Source organism: Pongo pygmaeus, chromosome 10, assembly GCF_028885625.2.
Source record: "Pongo pygmaeus isolate AG05252 chromosome 10, NHGRI_mPonPyg2-v2.0_pri, whole genome shotgun sequence".
Taxonomy (NCBI): Eukaryota; Metazoa; Chordata; class Mammalia; order Primates; family Hominidae; genus Pongo; species Pongo pygmaeus.
Window position 1 is genome coordinate 127,458,660 of NC_072383.2, and position 19,654 is coordinate 127,478,313.

The 19,654-nt window shown below is 46.3% G+C and overlaps 1 protein-coding gene across 2 annotated transcripts in view; it reads left to right on the top strand.

Moving 5' to 3' along the window:
• The window catches only part of TMEM132C (transmembrane protein 132C), a 467,769-nt gene that overhangs the window by 357,089 nt on the left and 91,026 nt on the right, over positions 1–19,654 (top strand). For both annotated transcript variants that reach the window (XM_054444365.1, XM_054444366.1), the window contains exon 4: positions 7,413–7,596. In XM_054444365.1, the coding sequence (XP_054300340.1) occupies positions 7,413–7,596 (184 nt within the window). The remainder of the gene's footprint in view (positions 1–7,412; positions 7,597–19,654) is intronic.

Consider the following 19,654-nt stretch of genomic DNA (forward strand, 5'->3'; position numbering starts at 1 on the left):
TGTAACCCCGCCTCCCTGCAACACTGTTACCTCTGCCTCCCTGCAACACTATACCTCCACCTCCCTGCAACACTGTAACTTCTACCTCCCTGCAACACTGTAACCCCACCTCCCTGCAACACTGTTACCCCCGCCTCCCTGCAACACTGTAACCCCCGCCTCCCTGCAACACTGTAACCCCCGCCTCCCTGCAACACTGTTACCTCCGCCTGCCTGCAACACTGTAACTTCTACCTCCCTGCAACACTGTAACCCCCGCCTCCCTGCAACACTGTTACCTCCACCTCCCTGCAACACTGTAACCCCCACCTCCCTGCAACCCTGCTATAACCTTCACCTCCCCAGGCTCAAGGGATCCTCCCACCTCAGCCTCCCAAGTAGCTGTCACCACAGACTGCACCACCACCCTGGTTAATTTTTAGTTTTTGGTTTTTTTTGTTTGTTTGTTTGTGGAGACAGGGTTTTGCCATATTGCCCAGGCTGGTCTCAAACTCCTGAGCTCAACTGATCCACCTGCCTTGGCCTCAAAAAGTGCTGAGATTACAGGCATGAGCCACTGTGCACAGCCTGTTTGGCTTTTCAAATTTGAACTCATAATGTAATTCAAGGGTACTTGGAAACAGGGTGACCTTCATACACCTTGCTCCTCCCTGTTGCCTGTCTCTGTTATCCCACACCCTGAACTAGGTACAGAGAGCATGGATGAAGGAGGGACTCCCTCTGTAAAAGGCCAGATTCTTTCTCATTCCCCTGGCATATTGGATCTGGGTGTGTTAGCTTAGCTCAGCCAATCAGAGCTCCTTACTCAGACCTTTGAATAAGGGATCCTTAAGGCAAAGACTCAAGAACAGGAGAAAGTTTTGACATCAGCAGCACTGACCTCTCTAGAACTGGCATCTGAAGTTCTAGCTTTGTAGCCTTCCTTTGCTCCCACCTAGGCCCCATGCCTATTTCTCCAGTCAGCCCGGTAATTTTGAGGCATTTGTTCCGTTCTCTTTTCCTTGTCAATCAATGCAGGGTGTTTTCTGTTGCTTGCAACTTGTGCCACCAAGGGACATGCCTCGGCACCATGGAGAGATCCCAGAAAGCCCTCAGATGTGAATATTGACATTAGAGTCAATGGGGCTTTCTAAGAAAGCCCTTCCCAGTGAGGAAACAAGTGTCCTTGCCTTCATGAAATACTCATGAATTAGAATGAATAAAGCAAAGCCTGGATCAAGTGATTCTCTTCTCCTGAAGCGGCTTCCCTATGAGAAGGTTGATTTTCTTTATTTGGTTAGTCTCTTTTCTTTCTGCGGGCACTAAGCTGTCAACCAACTTTGGAGCTAAAATTCCTGACTCCCTGTAGTAGGGAGGTAAAGCCCTTTTGGCTTTTAACTCACCCCCAGACTCAATTTTCTTACCAAATAGAGTCTGACGGCTAAGAGATTTGGTAAATTAGGTTTCCATTGGTCCAAACTTTATTGTGACTGTTGGGAGAATTTATTTGCTTTTGAGTAAGAGCTTTTTAAGCCAATTTTGAAAATTTAGTTCAAGAGTTACCGCAAGAAATCTACACTATCGATTTATCAAGTGATAGTTCTTGGGTGCTCTCTGGAGTCACTTAAGTGTTTAAATTCCTCTCTTTATTACTCCAACAACATCACAAGCCCCATATGAGCTGATGTGAAAGACTCTTGGTCCCTTCAAGGCAAAGCTTAGTGAATATTTCAGTCTGATTAGAGTCAGCGGAAAGGCACTGACCACAGAAGAACTGAAAGAAGAAAAGATTTCTTATTTTTTTTAGTCTCTATCTGCCAGTACAATGTGCATTATGGCATTGTGTCTACAGAGGCAGGCACTCAGGAAATGCACTGTATACAAATCTTAATGAGTCCCAGTTCACAGTGAATGGTTGAGAGCCTGCCCCTCCACTGTGGCTCGTTCTCAGGAAGCTCCTGGACCAGCCTTCAAGAGTGTGTCTGAATGGTGGCTTTAGGCAGCCAACCCTAAAGCCACTGAGCCTGAATGCGATGTCAAGTCCTGCTAAAAACAAGAATCAGCTTCCATTTATTGATGCTTGCTGGCATCAAGTTCCGTTCTAAGCACTTTGACTTGTTCATTCATATCAACTCCGAAATGAGAGGGATTAACATCCCCATTTTGCAAATAGAGAAAATGAGGCAGAGTTGTTCAGTTATCCAGCCAGCACCTAGGGAACCCAGAGTGTGAGTCAGGAAGTCCGTTTGAACCCCACAGCATGAATCCTGACATGTGTGTGCTCCCCTTAAAGGGCAATGGCTTTTTGTCTTGGTTCAAACTGCTAACTTTCTTCCTCTCTCCTTCCCTCTCTCACTTTTTTCCTTCCTTCTCTCCTCTCCTCTCTTCTTCGTTTCATTTATTGTTTCGTTTCTTCTTTTCTCTTTCATTATTTGAAAGAAAGGCTTGTTGGAAGCCTAGTGTTGACAACACATCCTATTGGAGGTGCTCTCATTGCAACAGGAACATGTCGGGGGTGGGAGCAGGGTTAGGGTCTGGCTCCAGCCCCATGCCCACTGCTGTCTCACCCCTTGGAGTGCCAAGGATCCTGGGCACTGCAGTTGGAGAATCACCACATGCGTCATTTTTGGGAAGACATCTTCCACCTCAGGTCACAGCAAACCATAAAGTGCTTTTGCCAGAATATGTAGATACTGGAGGGAAACCTTCTAAGCCAGAGACAGGAAACTGAGAGTCAGCAGAGATGTTGTCTGAGCTACGCTATAGCTAAAAAGTGAAGGTTCTTATAATTTAAAATCCAGAGATTTTAGAGAAAAAAAAGCCTAGATTCCCAGCTTCTCTAGGAAAATCTTCTGCTATCCAGTACCACTGGCCAGCCATCCCATCAGTCAGCAAGGACAGAGTGGAGACGCTCCCTTAAAATTAACAGAGCGGAACCAGCAACACCAAATCGCCCAGTCACTCATCTCCACAAAAGGGTGAAGTTTCAAAATAGGGTGGCATTGTCTTTAACTTAGATACATCATACTATGCATTTTTTAGAGACAAAGAAGACAAAGGCTGTGTGGGGGTGGAGAAGGGGTAGGAAAGTATATGAATGCACAAAAATAAAGAGACAAGGGCCTTCGTTCTGTATCTTCCCAGAGGAATTCTTTGTCTTGTGTCAGAATGTTGGATCCTGAGGCCTCCCGGGGGCTCATTTCTCTGTCGGGTCAGTCTGGTCTGACCTTTGCTCTATCACAAACATTCCCAGGGTCCCGGTGGACACAGAACTATCTCTTCTTCCTTTTGTCTGAGATCTCCAACTCCCTGAAAGATGGATGTCGGTGTTCTAGCCAGGCCCCTGCCCTCAGTGCACCAGAGAGCTTGCCCTGATGTCACCCTGACCTAGAATTCTGTGCAGCTGCCAGAAAGCTGGAGTTTCCATCCAGTTGTGAAACTTGTATATTTTTTTTCCATTCTGAAACCAAGATTAGGTTGAGTTGGCTCACAAATGATGGGCATCTGAGTGGGGAGCTGCAGAATGTTTCAAACAGGATCCTGCTGAGTTGCCGCCTTCTATCTGTGGTTGAAGAGCAAGTTGATGCAAACACACTTTCTGGCTGCAGAGGTTCAAGAGTGTCTGCTCTGGCACTGGTGCAAAATGAGAACCTTAATCACCACCTCAGGGTTTGTATTGGGATTTGGAATAAGGTATGCATGGAACCTGGTCCAGTGCCTGGCACATAGTGAGTATATTGTCAACAGTCACGTGTTATTTTTATTCTTATGCCAACTACAACAAAACGCTTTCAGGAGGTCACCTCACTGCTCACAAAAATCACATAACAATGTCTTTCAAGCCAAAAGGAAAAATACCCCTTCTCTTTTCCCTTGTCCATGATTATGCCTTTCTTTTTTTTTTTTTTTTTTTGACCTGATCTCCAAGATGTGTCTTTATTTTTTTTAATTAATTAATTAATTTATTTATTATTATTATACTTTAGGTTTTAGGGTACATGTGCACAATGTGCAGGTTAGTTACATATGTATACATGTGCCATGCTGGTGCGCTGCACCCACTAACTCATCATCTAGCATTAGGTATATCTCCCAATGCTATCCCTCCCCCCTCCCCCTACCCCACAACAGTCCCCAGAGTGTGATGTTCTCCTTCCTGTGTCCATGTGTTCTCATTGTTCAATTCCCAACTATGAGTGAGAATATGCGGTCTTAATGCCCTTCGTTAGCATAATTGCGGTGGAGGAGGCTGCCGCTGGAGCATGAGAAGTTGTGCTGGCTTCTTTTTCATGCCTCTTTCCTCCCTGCACAATGGGAATGTCATTATTTCAATCTTAGATGGTGCCTCTGAGTCTCGGAGAGATGATGTGAGTGGTTGCAATGCTCACAGAACTTTGTAAGAGTGTGAAGAGAGGTGCAGGCTGACAGCTCATTGCAACCTCTGTGGTGCTGTGCCAGTATAGGCATCCGTTTGGGACTGAAAGGGGGTCTTTGGACATTTGGATGGTTGCCACATCCAATACTAAGGGAAGTGAATTATTTGCTGAGTAGAGTCAGTCAAGTAGCCATGCAGCTGCTGGACAGCACCAGTACCGGTACCCAGTGGCAGATAAGGAGAATCAGGTCCAGGCGTGCTTGCTAAGAAGACGAGATTCAGCTCCCTGGAATGCAAGACTGTCTGCAGGCCAGCAGTGAGAGAGGATCTCCTGGATGTTGAGTTGTGCACACTCAGACCCCTGTGGGCCTCAGTTGCTGGACCAAGAACACATCTCTTAGTTTGGAAACACTCAAGACTCAAGACATCTCTCCCTCATTTTTACAGACCAGCAATTCATGCTTGAGATTTGCAGCCCCTAGCTTGATGGTGAAGACCTTGGATTTCTTTTCCCTCCCAGAGGATTCTCTAGCATCTCATAAATCATGATTCTCTGGGCCCTGTTCCCGGCCCTGTGAACTTAAGGAAGATTCACGAAACCCAGTGCTGGTTTGGTGCAGTAATCTTCCCATTACACCCTTCCCCAGCCACTGAGCAGGACTGAGGGTGATGTGGTGGAGAGTTAGCGCTCTGGCTGTCAATCAAGCCCTGAAGATTGAATGGTGCACTCGATATTAGTGCCCCAGCAAAGGAAAGTGTTTCACTACTACTCTTCAGGTTGGCACATGCTTGAGATGCAGTTTTTAAGCATATTTGGTGTTTCTTTCTTGATATGCCATGGAAAATCTCCTTTAATTCATCTGAAAACATGTAGCCTTCCAGGGGATGGCAGCCTGAGGTCTTGCTGACCACTGACCCACCACTTAGTGCCATCCTTAGCATATCGGCAGAGGGCACTGGAGACACCTCAGGCTGGATGCCAAGGCTCACCAGAACCCTGGCCCCCCTACAAACCCAGCGTGATGCCTTCCATGCTCTTCCTTCTTGTTTCCACCAATAGTGGTTCTACTGACTCAACAGCTCTACAAAGCTCGGCCAACTTCCCCTTCTCTGACCTTCTCTAGCCAATACTGGCAAAAGTTTTCTGTAAGGATTTGGATAAGAAATATTTTAGGTTTTGCAAGCTCTACATTGACTGATGCAATTACTCAACCATGTTCTTATAACATGAAAGCAACCATAGGAAAATGTAAACAAATAGGCAAGGCTGTGCTCCAGTAAAATGTTACTCACAAAAATAGGCAGCTGGCTGCATTTGGTTCACAGGACACAGTTTGCTGTCTCCTGCCCTAAGGAAACAAACAAACAAATAAAAAAAAAACTGTTGGAGCCTTGTGATGTCATATTTGACCACCAGCTGTCTTAGGCAAGGATCTGTAAAGAGCATTGGACTGGGAAACAGGAGATGCTACATTTTATGTTAACTCTGCACTAGCCAGATATGTGGTTGTGGGCAAGCCATCTTTCCTTTATTGGCTTTAATTTTATCATCTAAAAAATGAAAAAGTTTGGACCAACAGTAGTTCCCAAAATACATATATCTCAAATGCATGGAATTGGTCAGAATTCTTAGTTGCAGACAAAGAGTCCCTTTAGCTAAGTAGCCCCTCTAAGCAGAAGAGATGTCATTAAAGGATACTAGGCAATTCACATAATCTCTAGGAGAACCACTGAATTGAATGTATTTACTACACGCCAGGGACAGGGCAGCCAGCGATAACACAGACAAAAAAGGTCCAACCTCTACAGAGGACTGTTGTGGTGGAAACACCACTGTCACCCCTTGGCATGATGATGTGAGGGCCTGGATGCCAGGGGCACCCCACAGCTGCCCCAGGAGAAGCAGGGCCACTGTGCTCACCAGAAAGCCCCAACTGCCTTCCTGGCTGCTGCTCTAGAACCCGCTTCTTCCTCCACGTCCCAAATGAGTGGGTCTGACTGGAGCAAACTCTGCTTCAATCCTGCATCTAGCAGCAAGGGGTTCTGAGAATGTAGTTTAGGCCTCTCAGCCCCTATAGCAGAGGAGGACAAGCAGAGGGGGTTGAAGGTGCTATTGAGTGAGTGGCCTACAGCAGTGGTCCCTGACCTTTTTGGCACCAGGGACAAGTTTCGTGGAAGACAATTTTTCCACAGATGGCGGTGGTGGGGGAAGGATGGTTTTGGGATGATTCAAGTACATTATTTATTGTGCAGTTTATTTCTATTATTATTACATTGTAATGATGATGAATAATGAATATTGAATAATAATGAACTAATTACATAAGTCACCATAATGTAGAATCAGGGGGAGCCCTGAGTTTGTTTTCCTGCAACTAGACTGTCCCTTCTGGGAGTGATAGGAGACAGTGATAGATCATCAGGCATTAGATTTTCATAAGGAGCACACAACCTAGATCCCTCACATGTGCAATTCACAATACGGTTCACGCTCCTATGAGAATCTAATGGTGCCACTGACCTGACAGGAGGTGGATCTCAGGTGATAATGTGAGCTATGGGGAGTAGCTGTAAATAGAGGTGGAGCTTTGCTCGCTGACCCACCACTCACCTCCTGCTGTGCAGCCCTAACCCTAACAGGCCATGGACTGGTACCGGTTCATGGCCCAGGGGTTGGGGACCCCAGCCTATAGCATCTGCCACACCTACAGAACTGAACAGAGGCCATTCAGGTGCATACTGCAGGTGTGAGATAAACTAGTTTAGCTCATCATCTGCAGAGCTGGTAATAATCATTCCAAGGCCTCATCAACACAGACACAGGTTACTGCTCATTGTTGAATATTCTTGGCCCATATCCTTAACTTGTGGGTGCTTCTCCATCCCAGATGCCAGTCCTTACCTTGTAGGTGGTTCCATGCCCCAGAATCCCCCACCAAAACCCTAGAGCCATCCCTGATAGGCGTTTCTTTGTCTTTATCTTCTGGGTACTATTGTGAGGAGAGAAGGGTCCTTTGAACAAAGTCGGCTTAAAGCCATTTTCTTTTTTCTCTTCCAGGAGCAGCAGTTTATTCAATGAGGTTGTGCAGATGAACTTTGAAATAGCCAGTTTCAGCAGCCTTTCAGGGACTCAGCCCATCACATGGCAGGTAGAGTACCCACGGAAGGGGACCACAGACATCGCCGTGTCCGAGATCTTTGTCAGCCAGAAGGACCTGGTGGGCATCATTCCCTTGGCTATGGTGAGTCCTGAGTTACCTTGGATGCTCCTGCATTCAGCCATCTGATTGCATCCTGTGTCCTTCCTATCTGTCATGGGATGTTTGCTGCAATGGTTTTATGGAGTGTTTACTTTCAAAGTTTCTCATCTTTCCCCACCCTGGAAGTTGTTACTTTTCATTAGCTTGGCCTTTCTCAACTTTAGTCATAAAGTTTAGTCCAGCAAGTCACAATCATTGCTGGAGGTGGAAGTGAGCACCTGTGATTTTGAGTAGCCCCCCAGGTGATTTCAGTGTGCAGCCAGGGTTGGAAACCCCTGAGCTAAAAGGATGGTCAGCTTTGCCATCTTTCTGCAAACTCCGCTCCTTCTTGCTCCCCACTCCATGCTTGAGATAGACACCCCTTCGTCTCCTCTTTCCTTAGGATGATGGAGCTCACTCAGCATTGAACTCTCAGAGGCTGTCATTGGGCTGCAAGGCCAACCTGAAATGTAGAAAGTAGATGAGTGACATTGGGCTTGAGTAGTGCAGCACCCTCTATCTGACGCACAATGTAGCCACTCTTAGATTACTATTCGTAGTGTACACTGATGAGAACGTGGAAGCAAACATGCTACTTGTGTGAATCATGTTATGAGAAATGGATTAATCAAGATTATAAGGAATGGATTATTCAGGATTCTTTGAGTTATAAAGGCTACAAACACAACCCAACTTAAACTTGGCTCATGTAAGTTTTAAAGTCTAGAAAAGTGTTTCTCAAACATTACTGGGCATGCAGATCACATGGACGTTTTGAGTAGATGCCCATCCTCACTTAGGAGGTCTGGGTTGGGTACTTATTTTTCAAAGCTTCTAAGCCATGTCAGCACGGCTGGTCTGCAGACCACACTTGGAGTGTGAGGGGCCCACATGTGCAAATGATGTGGTATGGATGGTGGCTTCTCTTCGTTTCTCAGCTCTCCTTCCTCTTTGTTAGTCACAAGATGGCCCCGGCAATGCCACGCTGGCTTCTTCACAGCATCATATCCAGCAAGAAATGAGTGGAAAACTCATTGCCAATCACTCCAGCAAATCCTTTAGGACAGTGACTGATTGGAACTGATTGGCTTGGTTCATGAGCCCAACTTGAAGCCAGTCACTGAAATAAAAAGGATGTGTTGCTCTGATTGGCCAGGCCTGGGGAAGGTATCACCCTGGAGCAGGTGTGGAATCAGGTGAAGGAGGTGTAGCAGCAGGTGGGACAGGTGTAGCATCAGGTAGGGCAGGTGTGAAATCAAGTGGGGCAGATGTAGAGTCAGGTGGGGCAGGTGTGGAATCAGATGGGGCAGGTGTAGAGTCAGGTGGGGCAGGTGTGGAATCAGGTGGGGCAGGTGTGGAATCAGGTGGGGCAGGTGTGGAATCAGGTGGGGCAGGTGTGGAATCAGGTGGGGCAGGTGTAGACTCAGGTGGGGCCGGTGTGGAATCAGGTGAGGCAGGTGTGGAATCAGGTGGGGCAGGTGTAGACTCAGGTGGGGCAAGTGTGGAATGAGACTAAGAGCCTGTGCATCATGGAAAAATTTGGCTTTCACTGAAACAGGGAACAGATGCTGGTTAGACAGAATAGCAGATGTCCACCCCAGAAGGTATCATCTACCACAAAGATCTGTAAACACTTTGAAGTTAGAGAATGATTCCTTTTGACTTTTTATGTCCTAGAACAGGGGTCAACAAACAACAACCCATGGGCCACATCCAATCTGCTGCCCAGTTTTGTACACCACGCAAGCTAAGAATGGTTTTAACATTTTTAAATGTCTACATTTTTAAATGGTCCTGTCTAGCTACTTCACATGCTCAGTTCTGCCTCTTGGCTCATAAACTCTAAAATATTTACTATCTGGCCCTTTAGAGAGAAAATTTGCAGACCTGTGTCCTAGAGCACACACCAACATCAGCTCTGGATTACAAGTGCTCGGTTTTGATCTTACCTATTTCAGAAGGATAAGACATTCAAATACTTTGAAAAGGAAAAGCCATCTTAAGAGTGTGAGATATTATAATGGTCCTTTTCAAGGGAGCACAGGTATTCCTTGGATGGGATGTATTGTTATTCTTGTGGTTGTTGTGTTTTCATAATGCCTTTAAGGTAAAGTGAAGTGACTGCTAATGTCTGTACTCTTGTCAGGATCCTTTTGTTTGCAAGTAAATGCATGTGAATTCAAACAAGCTTTATTTAAAAGTTCATGGATTAACAAACATCTTTGCAGCACCAGCACAGAGCTCTGGGCTCTGAACGCTGGATTTGGGTGCTCATGCAGTGATATGGTTTGGCTGTGTCCCCACCCAAATCTCATTTGAATTGTAGCTCCCATAATTCCCACATGTTGTAGGAGGGACTCAATGGGAGAAAATTGAATCATGGAGGCGGTTTTCACCATACTGTTCTCGTGAATGTGAATAAGTCTCAAAAGATCTAGTGCTTTTATAAGGGGTTTCCCCTTTCTTTCCCCTTTCACTTAGCTCTCATTCTGTCTTCCCATTGCCATGTAAGACATGCTTTTTGCCTTCTGCCATGATTATGAGACCTCCCCAGCCACACGGAATGGTGAGTCCATTACCTATTTTCCTTTGTAAATTACCCAGTCTCAGGTATGTCTTTATCAGCAGCATGAAAACAGACTAATACACACAGTATCATCGTTTTGCATCCCCTGGGATGTACAACTTGACCTCAGCTATGCAAAGCAACATGGAAAATTAGAAAATAGATTAGGCGATTTAGAGGAACTTCTATTCTCTTATTTTCTGTATGTTCAAAGTTTTGGTTCAGAATAAGCTTTAGGACATTTATAACCAAGCAAAAAATAAACTTTTTAGCTAATAAAACTGCAGCTTTGACTAGAAGATGAGAAATTTTTTAAAAATTACTGAACAAAAAGCAAATCCTGTGTTGTCTGTTAGCAGCCAGTGAGACAGCTGGTTAGATCTTTGAACCAATTAAGCGTATTTTCCAATTTGTTGATCGTTTTAAAGAAAACAAACTTCAGAAAGGTGAAACAGGAGATTAACAGATGGAAAATCTGCCTCACTGGGGAAGTTCTCGCCTTAAAATCAAGCCTTCTGAAGCTCCTTTTTAAATCCAAGGAGAGAGCCATGGATGGGAGGATTCAGTCACAGCATTCCCCCATCACCTACTGCCTCTGACTCCCCCTGAGTAAATGCAATGGGAAAAGCAGGGAGAAGTGCTCTCGACTCTCCCCAGAGCAGACCCTGCAGGCGGAAGCCACCTGAATCTCACTTGCCGGTCCCTGGGCACTGTTTTATTCGGAGAGCACTGATTCCCAAGGCCACCGTTTTGCTCGTCCTGCCTCCAGGCTTGTTGGCAATGAGCCTCTTGCCTTGTGAGGGCAGGAAAGCTCCAAGTCTTAGCTCCACGGACCTCTACCAGCACCCACCTCTCCCTAATCTCCTCCTCCCTGCGCTGTCCCCACTGTGCCAGTGTTAGGCTTGGGGGATGGGGTGAGAGAGGTATCTGAATGGGAGGACCAAGGCCACTTTCTTACATAAAGCTTTCAGAACTACAGAGGAAGGAGCATTTGGGACAACAAAAACATTGGCAGTTCAGTTCTTCTTCAATGTAAGAAAAAAGAGTTCATATCCCAAGTTGAGGCCACATGAGCAGAGACCAGGCACAGATTTCCATGTGGGATAGTTTTTGTATGTGAGTGGCTGGGGTGGTGGTCTCTTTTTAAGAATAAATGGACAAGGCCAGGCGCGATGGCTCACACCTATAATCCCAGGACTTTGGGAGGCCAACGCAGGAGGATTGCTTGAGTCCAAGAATTCAAGACCAGCTTGGGCAACATAGTGAGACCTCATTTCTACAAAAAAATACCAAAATTAGCCAGGTGTGGTGGCACACACCTGTAGTCCCAGCTCCTGGGGAGGCTGAGATGGGAGGATCGCTTAAGCCCAGGAGTTGAAGGCTGCAATGAGCCATGATGGTGCCACTGCATTCCCAGCCTGGGCAACAGAATGAGACCCTGTCTCAAAAAAAAAAAAAAAAAGGAATAAACAAACAGCAGAATTCATTCAACCTAACACTAAGCTCTGCAGGTATTTATTGCTGCAGATCCTCAGAGGACAGCAGTCAACAAAGTTTGCCTTCCTGCAGGTATACTCTAGTGGAGCGACAGACAGCAAACAGGTAGATACTTCCTAAGGTGAGGTCCAGATAGTGGTCAGACGCTACTGTCAGACAAATCAAGGAGGGCAAGCAGATGGGGTCTAACTGATTTCTAGCTCTGTTAGTGTCGTGGACTTTCTTCCTACTGCTTATTTAAAATATAAAAAAAAAACAACAAAGAAACTAAATTTTAGGCACAAAACTCTAGAGAAGGCAGTAACCACTAATTTTGGCAGGTGTAGGAAGAAGTTCTTTGCCCCCGGGACTGATATATTTAGTCTGAAATTAAATTTCCTGAGAAGTGGTGAGATTTACCTGGAATTTTGAAAAGTTTCAAATCATTGCCATTTTTCATCCTTTGCAAACTCATTATGAAATCATTTTCTTTGACCCCTAAAACATGAGGGTAACTTGTGTTTTTTTTCTTACACAGAGCTTTCAAAATTCCTAGAACATGTTCCTATCTCTCTGCATAAAATCAAATTAAAAATAAAGTGGCAATCAGTAGGGCTGTTTAAAGGAGAGATTGCTACTTATTCTTGCATCTGCAAAATGATGATCTAATTCTCACCTCTCTGGGGTGTCATGGAGATTCATTAGGGCTTGAGAGATCCTTGGAGCCCCTGGATGAAGCACGCCGCTAGAAAGGATGATCAAGACGGAGGTGGCAGCGGGGCCTTCTCCCGGAACTGGTTTGCCCTTCCAGACCCTTCTGGGCTCTGCGCTGGGCCCTGGGGGCTGGCCCATGTGAACTACAGCCCCCAGGCTCTCTTGCCCTCTGGCTTCTGGAGGGCTTTAACCAGTGGGAGGCACCAGGGAGAACTGGAGGGAATGGGTTGAATTATGCCCACCCTCCCAAGAAAGCAGGTTGAAGTCCTAACCCCTGGAGCCAGTGAACGTGACCTTATTTGGAAGTAAGGTCTTTGTGGATGTACTGAAGTTGCGAGGAGATCATGCTGGATTTGAGTGGAGTCCAAATGCAATGACTGGTGTACTTACAAGGAGACAGAGATTTGAACATGGAGGATACACGAAGACGGCCACGTGAGGGTGGTGGCAAAGACTGGAGCTTCCGATAGCACCCTGTAGCCAAGGGAAGCAAAGACTAGCTGGCAGCATGCCAAGCCTAGGAGAGAGGCAAGGACAGTTCTCTCTAGAGCCTTCAGCGGGATTGTGTTGCAGCTGACACCTTGATTTCGGACTTTCAGCCTGAGGAACTATGAGAGAATCAGTGTCTGTTGTTTCAGCCCCCATCCGTGGTACTGTTTCGGGAGCCCTGGGACACAATGCATCCTCATCTGCCCGGCCTGATGTGTGTCTTGCGGGGGTGTGGTCCTCCTGTCTCTGGGCTCCAGCATCTCAACTGCGTTGCCCTGCCCCTAGGCCTTGGGGTAGAAACAGCTCCCAGCTGGGACTAGTGTGGGGTGTTGCACCATCCCTGGCTATTTCCCTCCGTTATGCCCACAGGTCTATGGCTCAGCCTTTACAACACTCCCTCCAGTTAAACCACCCTGAGCAGGCTGTCCGTTCCAGCCAGGACCCTGAGTGATACCTAAGAGCTAAATGCTGCATGCTCCCTCTAGACTCTCTTTTGCTGAGAACACACCATTATCCCCAAAATACATATATATATATATATATATATATATATATATATGGGCTGGGCATGGTGGCTTACACCTATAATCCCAACACTTTGGGAAGCTGAGGTGGGCGAATCAACTGAGGTCAGGAGTTCAAGACCAGCCTGGCCAACATGGTGAAACCCCATCTCTACTAAAAATACAAAAATTAGCCAGGCGTGGCGGCACGTGCCTGTAGTCCCAGCTACTGGGGAGGCTGAGGCAGAAGAATCACTTGAACTTGGGAGGCGGAGGTTACACTGAGCCAAGGTGGTACCACTGCACTCTAGCCTGGGTGATAGAGTGAGACTTTGTCTCAAAAAAAAAAAAAAAAAAAAAAAAAAATATATATATATATATATATATATATAAAACCAGGAAACATTCCCAGCGTGGTCTTTCTTCTCTTCATAGACAGTCAAAATGGAAGGGAGCAGTTAAGACATCCTGTTGGGATATCTTGACCCCAGTGGTTGTCACTGGATTTTCCCACCTAGGGGCATCCTGTGGTTGTTTTCCTGCATCCTCTGCCCTTGCTAAATTCAGAGACCCAGACATGCATGAACAGGCCCATGGCACTGCAGAGATGCTATCGGATCTGCACGTCAATCTGCAGGTGATGGATGGCTTCACTCTGCTCTGGGGTCCGTGGGGAAGCGTGTTAGCAATATCTTCTGTGTTCGAGAAGGGCGGAGGCGGGCATGTCATAGGATGCGGGGGAGATCTCCTTTGACAGGGATTGGAGAATATTGCTTTTAAAGAGACAATGGAAAAATAATGTTTTATTGTTTTTCAAAAACATCCTGTCCTGATCCCCGCTTTCCTATTCCAACTTCAAAATGTTTCTATTTGTAACTCACTAAGAGAATTTTAAGGATCGGTTGGATCCTCTAGGGCAATTGAAAAATATTTGCTGAGTTGAAAAATAACTATATGGACAGAATAAGTATTTTCTTGTCACAGCTGGAGATTTGCTTTGGGATTAGGTTTAAAAATGTCCCTCCCCTCCAACTAACTGGCCCAGATTTTTGCCTAAAAAGTGAATCTCTGATGCATACGAAGCTGTTCTGCCTTGGTAGCGATGTTTGCAGGGTCACTGATTAATTCTCTAATAAATGATACTATACCCACTGCCTGCCAGAGTCAACAATCAAAAAATTTGAGGAATCATTGCTGTCTTTAGTAGCATCATCATTATCTGAACTTTGGTTTCCCCACCAGTAAAAGGAAAGTGGGGGACTGAGGGCTAGCACTGGCCTTTCCAAGTTTAGGCTTTCATTATGGGACTTGCTTTACTTAGAAAGTAAAGCTGTGTTCTGGCACATGCATGCATATGTAACAAACCTGCACGTTGTGCACATGTACCCTAGAACTTAAAGTATAATAAAATATATATGTAATTTAAAAAAAATGAAACGTGCCAAAAAAAAAAAGTAAAGCTATGTTCTAATTTTAAAGATGATAAGATGATATAACTTCAGCCGGGTACAGTGGCTCACACCTGTAATCCCAGCACTTTGGGAGGCCAAGGCAGGCAGATTGCCTGAGCTCAGGAGTTTGAAACCAGCCTGGGCAACATGATGAAACCCCATCTCTACTAAAAATACAAAAAATTAGCCGGGCGTGGTGGCAGGCACCTGTAATCTCAGCTACTCGGGAGGCTGAGGCAAAAGAATCGCTTGAACCTGGGAGGCAGAGGTTGCAGTGAGCCGAAATTGCCACACTGCACTCCAGCCTGGGTGACAGAGCAAGACTCTGTCTCAAAAAAAAAAAAAAAAAAAAAGATGATATAACTTCATTAGAGATGATTGAGAAATGAAAACAGAGAATATATACATAAGCAATAAGAAGAAGAAGACAAAAGTGAAAAGAGTGATGCTAGAACAGAAAAATCAGCGGGAATGACTTAGGTCAGCATTTTCTTCTTCCTCACCTTCCAGGTCAATTGGAGTTTGCGTAAGGTAGGAGGAGGGCCCAGGAGGGAACACCACGCCACGGTGTTGATTAATGACAGCCTTTCTCACTTTTCGCCATGTCCAAAAACCACTGAGTCTATCGTTTACTTAATATTTTTTTCTAAAGAGAGAATAGTATAGAAATTGGGCGCTCAGCTTCAGCCTGACTGTGTTGGGGTGAGTCCCAATGCCTCCTCCTAATGCCTGTGTGACCTTGGGCAAGTGATTTGACTTCTCTGTGCCTCAGTTTTCTCATCTGTAAAATAGGAATAGGCTGAGTGTGGTGGCTCAGGCCTGTAATCCCAGCACTTTGGGAGGCCGAGGCAAGTGGATCACAAGGTCAGGAGTTCAAGACCAGCCTGGCCAAGATAGTGAAACCCCGTCTCTACTAAATATACAAAAATTAGCCAGACATGGTGGCGGGGGTCTGTAATCCCAGCTACTTGGGAGGCTGAGGCAGGAGAATTGCTTGAACCTGGGTGGCAGAGGTTGCAGTGAGCCGAGATCGTGCCATTGCACTCCAACCTGGGTGATACAGTGAGACTCCATCTCAAAAAAAAAAAAAAAAAAAGGAATAAAAATGACCCCCAACTCATGGTCCTGTTTCGAGAACTAACTGTACTCAGAAACCTTTGCTTGGCACTTAGTAAGTCTTCAGGAAATGCTAGTTATTTTAGCTTAAATAAGCTTCAGGTTACACTTCTACTTATATTTATTAATAAAAATATAAGTATTTATATATTACTTATGAGTATTCAAAGAGTAGTTCATAAATCACTTTACACTAGAAACCTGACTGTTACTACAGAAATGTTCATCCATGTGCCAGTTAGAATCCTACTGAGTCGGGGAGGTACCACTCTCAGTGAAATCTGTCCATAGAGCCCTGTAAACCCAGTGCCACCCTCATGGGAAGAGTGATGCCACCTGCCAGCTCACTCTCTCAATGATGAGCCTTCCTGCTGGAATGTAAGAAACACGGTCCTGAGAGAAAGTAGCGAGGGAGGGGGGTGACTCTATGCTTGTGCCAGTAGAAGATTGTGCCCTAAAGCTGCAGCAGCATTGCAGCCACCCTGCAGGGGTCCTGAGGTGGAGAAACCCCCAGAGAATCCACACGGCTCTCTGAACTTGAATGGGAAAGTTATACCTGCATTTCCACTTAACCTCTAACTGAGACTTAGCATTTTCTTCCTATCATAGTCCATTCGAGCTGCTATCACAAAATGCCATAAACTGCATGGTTTATAAACAGTGGAAATTTACTGCTCATGGTTCTGGGGGCTGGAAGTTCAAGATCATCAGGTTCAGTGTCTGGTGAGGACTAGCCTCCTGGTGCATAGACAGTGGCTTCTCGCTGTGTCCCCACATGGTGGAATGGGCAAATGAGCTCTCTGAGGTCTCTTTTATAAGGACACTGTATTAGTCCATTTTCATGCTGCTGATAAAGACATACCCAAGTATGGGAAGAAAAAGAGGTTTAATGGACTTATAGTTCCACATGGCTGGGGAGACCTCACAATCATGGTGGAAGGCAAGGAGGAGCAAGTCATGTCTTACATGGATGGCAGCAGGCAAAGAGAATTGCGAACCAAGTGAAAGGGGAAACCCTTTATAAAACCAACAGATCTCCTGAGACTTATTCATTACCATGAGAATAGTATAGGGGAAACTGCCCCCATGATTCAATTATCTCCCACTGGACCCCTCCCACAACATGTACAAATTATGGGAGCTACAATTCAAGATGAGATTTGGGTGGGGACACAGCCAAACCATATCAGACACCGATCCCATTCATAAGGACTTCACCTGCATGACCTCATCACCTCCCAAAGGCCCCACCTCCTAACCCATCACCTTGAGGGTTGGTATTTCAGCATATGAATGTGGGGGACACAACCATTGTGAACACAGGTCATAGCCCCAAAAGCATTAGCAGCTGCCACCAAACTCACACATTTCCATGTCATATCATATGCAGTTGATACAGATGTCATGAAATACCTTCTATATTCTTCACTGCTTTGAAAGTAAAGCACTACATCTTATTACTTAATTCAGTAATAAAGAAACACATGTACTACAGTATCTGAAGTTATTTTGAATTTTGGTAACTAACTGCATTCCTTTTTTTTTTTTTTTTTTTTTTTTTGAGACAGAGTCTCACTCTGTTACCCAGGCTGGAGTGCAGTGGTGCGATCTCGGCCCACTGCAACCTTCTCCTCCTGGGTTCAAGCAATTCTCATGCCTCAGCCTCCCAAGTAACTGGGATTACAGGCACTCACCACCATGCCCAGCTAATTTTTTTGTTCTTAGTAGAGACAGGGTTTCACCATGTTGACCAGGCTGGTCTCGAACTCATGACCTCAGGTGATCTGCGCACCTCAGCCTCCCAAAATGCTGGGATTATACACATGAGCCACTGTGCCTGGCCTGTGCTGAACATTTTTATTTTTATTTTTGAGATGGAGTCTCACTCTGTCACCCAGACTGGAGTGCAGTGGTGTGATCTCGGCTCACTGCAACCTCCGCCTCCTGGGTTCAAGCGATTCTCGTGCCTCAGCCTCCTGAGTAGCTGGGATTACAGCCATTTGCCACTACATCCAGCTAATTTTTGTATTTTTAGCAGAGACGAGGTTTCACCGTGTTGGCCAGGCTGGTCTCAAATTCCTGACCTCAAGTGATCCGCCTGCCTTGGCCTCCCAAAGTGCTGGGATTACAGGTGTGACCATCGTGCCCGGCCAGTAACTGCATTTCAATACAATTGATTTCCTGTGTGAGCACACATATCTTACTGCACGCCTTTAAAAACTTTATTCTGAGAAAAGATTCTCAGACCTCACCTGCCAGCTAGAGATGCCCATGATCCACACAGAGAAATAGCTCAGGCCTGCTGCACACAGAAGGAAACACTCACTCCAGCCCCACTGCCACCCCAGCCTGCCGAGTCAAGGGAGGAGCCACCAAGGGCCTCTCCCTAGTGAGCACCTACTGTGTGCAAGCCTTGTTGCAGATGCTGCCAGCTCTCCTCACCTGGCATCTTTGTCCTCACTGTGCCATCCTGAGAGGCACCCCACCTCCTCCTCCTCTTCATTAAGGACTCTGTGTCCACCTCGTCCCTGGAGGCCCTCCTGCCCCAAGATGGTGCTGACAGCTGCGTTCCCTGCCCCCATTCTAGCGCATTGCCTGATCTTATTTTTGGCATATCCAATACAATTATTGTTTTGTCTGATCATTGTCTGACATTATCTTCCTTATGTTTTCATTTGTTTGTATGTTTACTCCCCTCCCCCATGAAATCTGGAATGTTGGCTCCATGACAGCTGGAATTTCATCTCTCTCTCATTTTAGCCTTGACAAAATTATTGTTCTGTCTGATCATTATCTGACATTATCTTCCTTATGTTTTCATTTGTGTATATATTTGTCCCCCTCCCCCAACCGCCCCAGTCTGGAATGCTGGCTCCCTGACAGCTGGGATTTTGTCTCTATCTCATTTTACCCTTGAGTCTCTTGCCTCCTAGTCTCCCACAAGACACTCCCTGGGGGACTGGTGAGTGCCAGTCTAGGGAAACAGCAATGAGCATAACAGACGTAAGGTTCCTGTCCCCAAGCACCGGCATCCCAGGCACTATCTTGTGATCATTAGTCTTGTGACCATCATTTGGAAAGCCCCTGTGAGCCCTGGGTCCCCTGTCCTGCTGCCTCCAACCCAAGACAGCAGGTTCTGTAGGTCTGATGCCTCCCCCTGCCCTGCAGCTCTGCTCTGCAGTGTCCCGGCTCCCTCCGCCTAGGAGTCAGGCCTCTATGCCCAGAAAGTGCTGGGTCCTAGTCAGTGCCATGGAAAGGAGGCCAAAAATGGCTGTGAAACTGCTGGACAGCTCACGGCCAGCAGCTGCACAACTTGAGGTGGCCACGGAGCTGCTGCTGCAGGAGAAATCTAAGATGCAGGTGCAGGTTCAGGTGCAGGTTCAGGTGCAGGTGCAGGTGCAGAATCCTGGCATCAGCCAGGTCTCTCCGGGCCTGCCGCACGCTCTGGTATCGCACCTGCCCATCTGTGCCATCCCTCAAAATGCATCTTGAATGCAGCAGTCTCCCCCCACCTCACCACTTCCAGTCTCAGCCTAGCCCCATCATCTCACACTGGATGTATCACCTGCCTCTGGACTGGTCTCCCCTGCTCAATGCTGACCCCTGGGAGCCCCTTCCTCACAGTGAGAGCCTTGAACCGGTCGTCTCCTCCCTGCTCTTGCCTCCCTGAAAACCCCACTGCACTTTTTTAAAAAGTGCAATGTCTGGTCCACGGCGGCACACTGGGATCTAACCTCCTTCCCCAG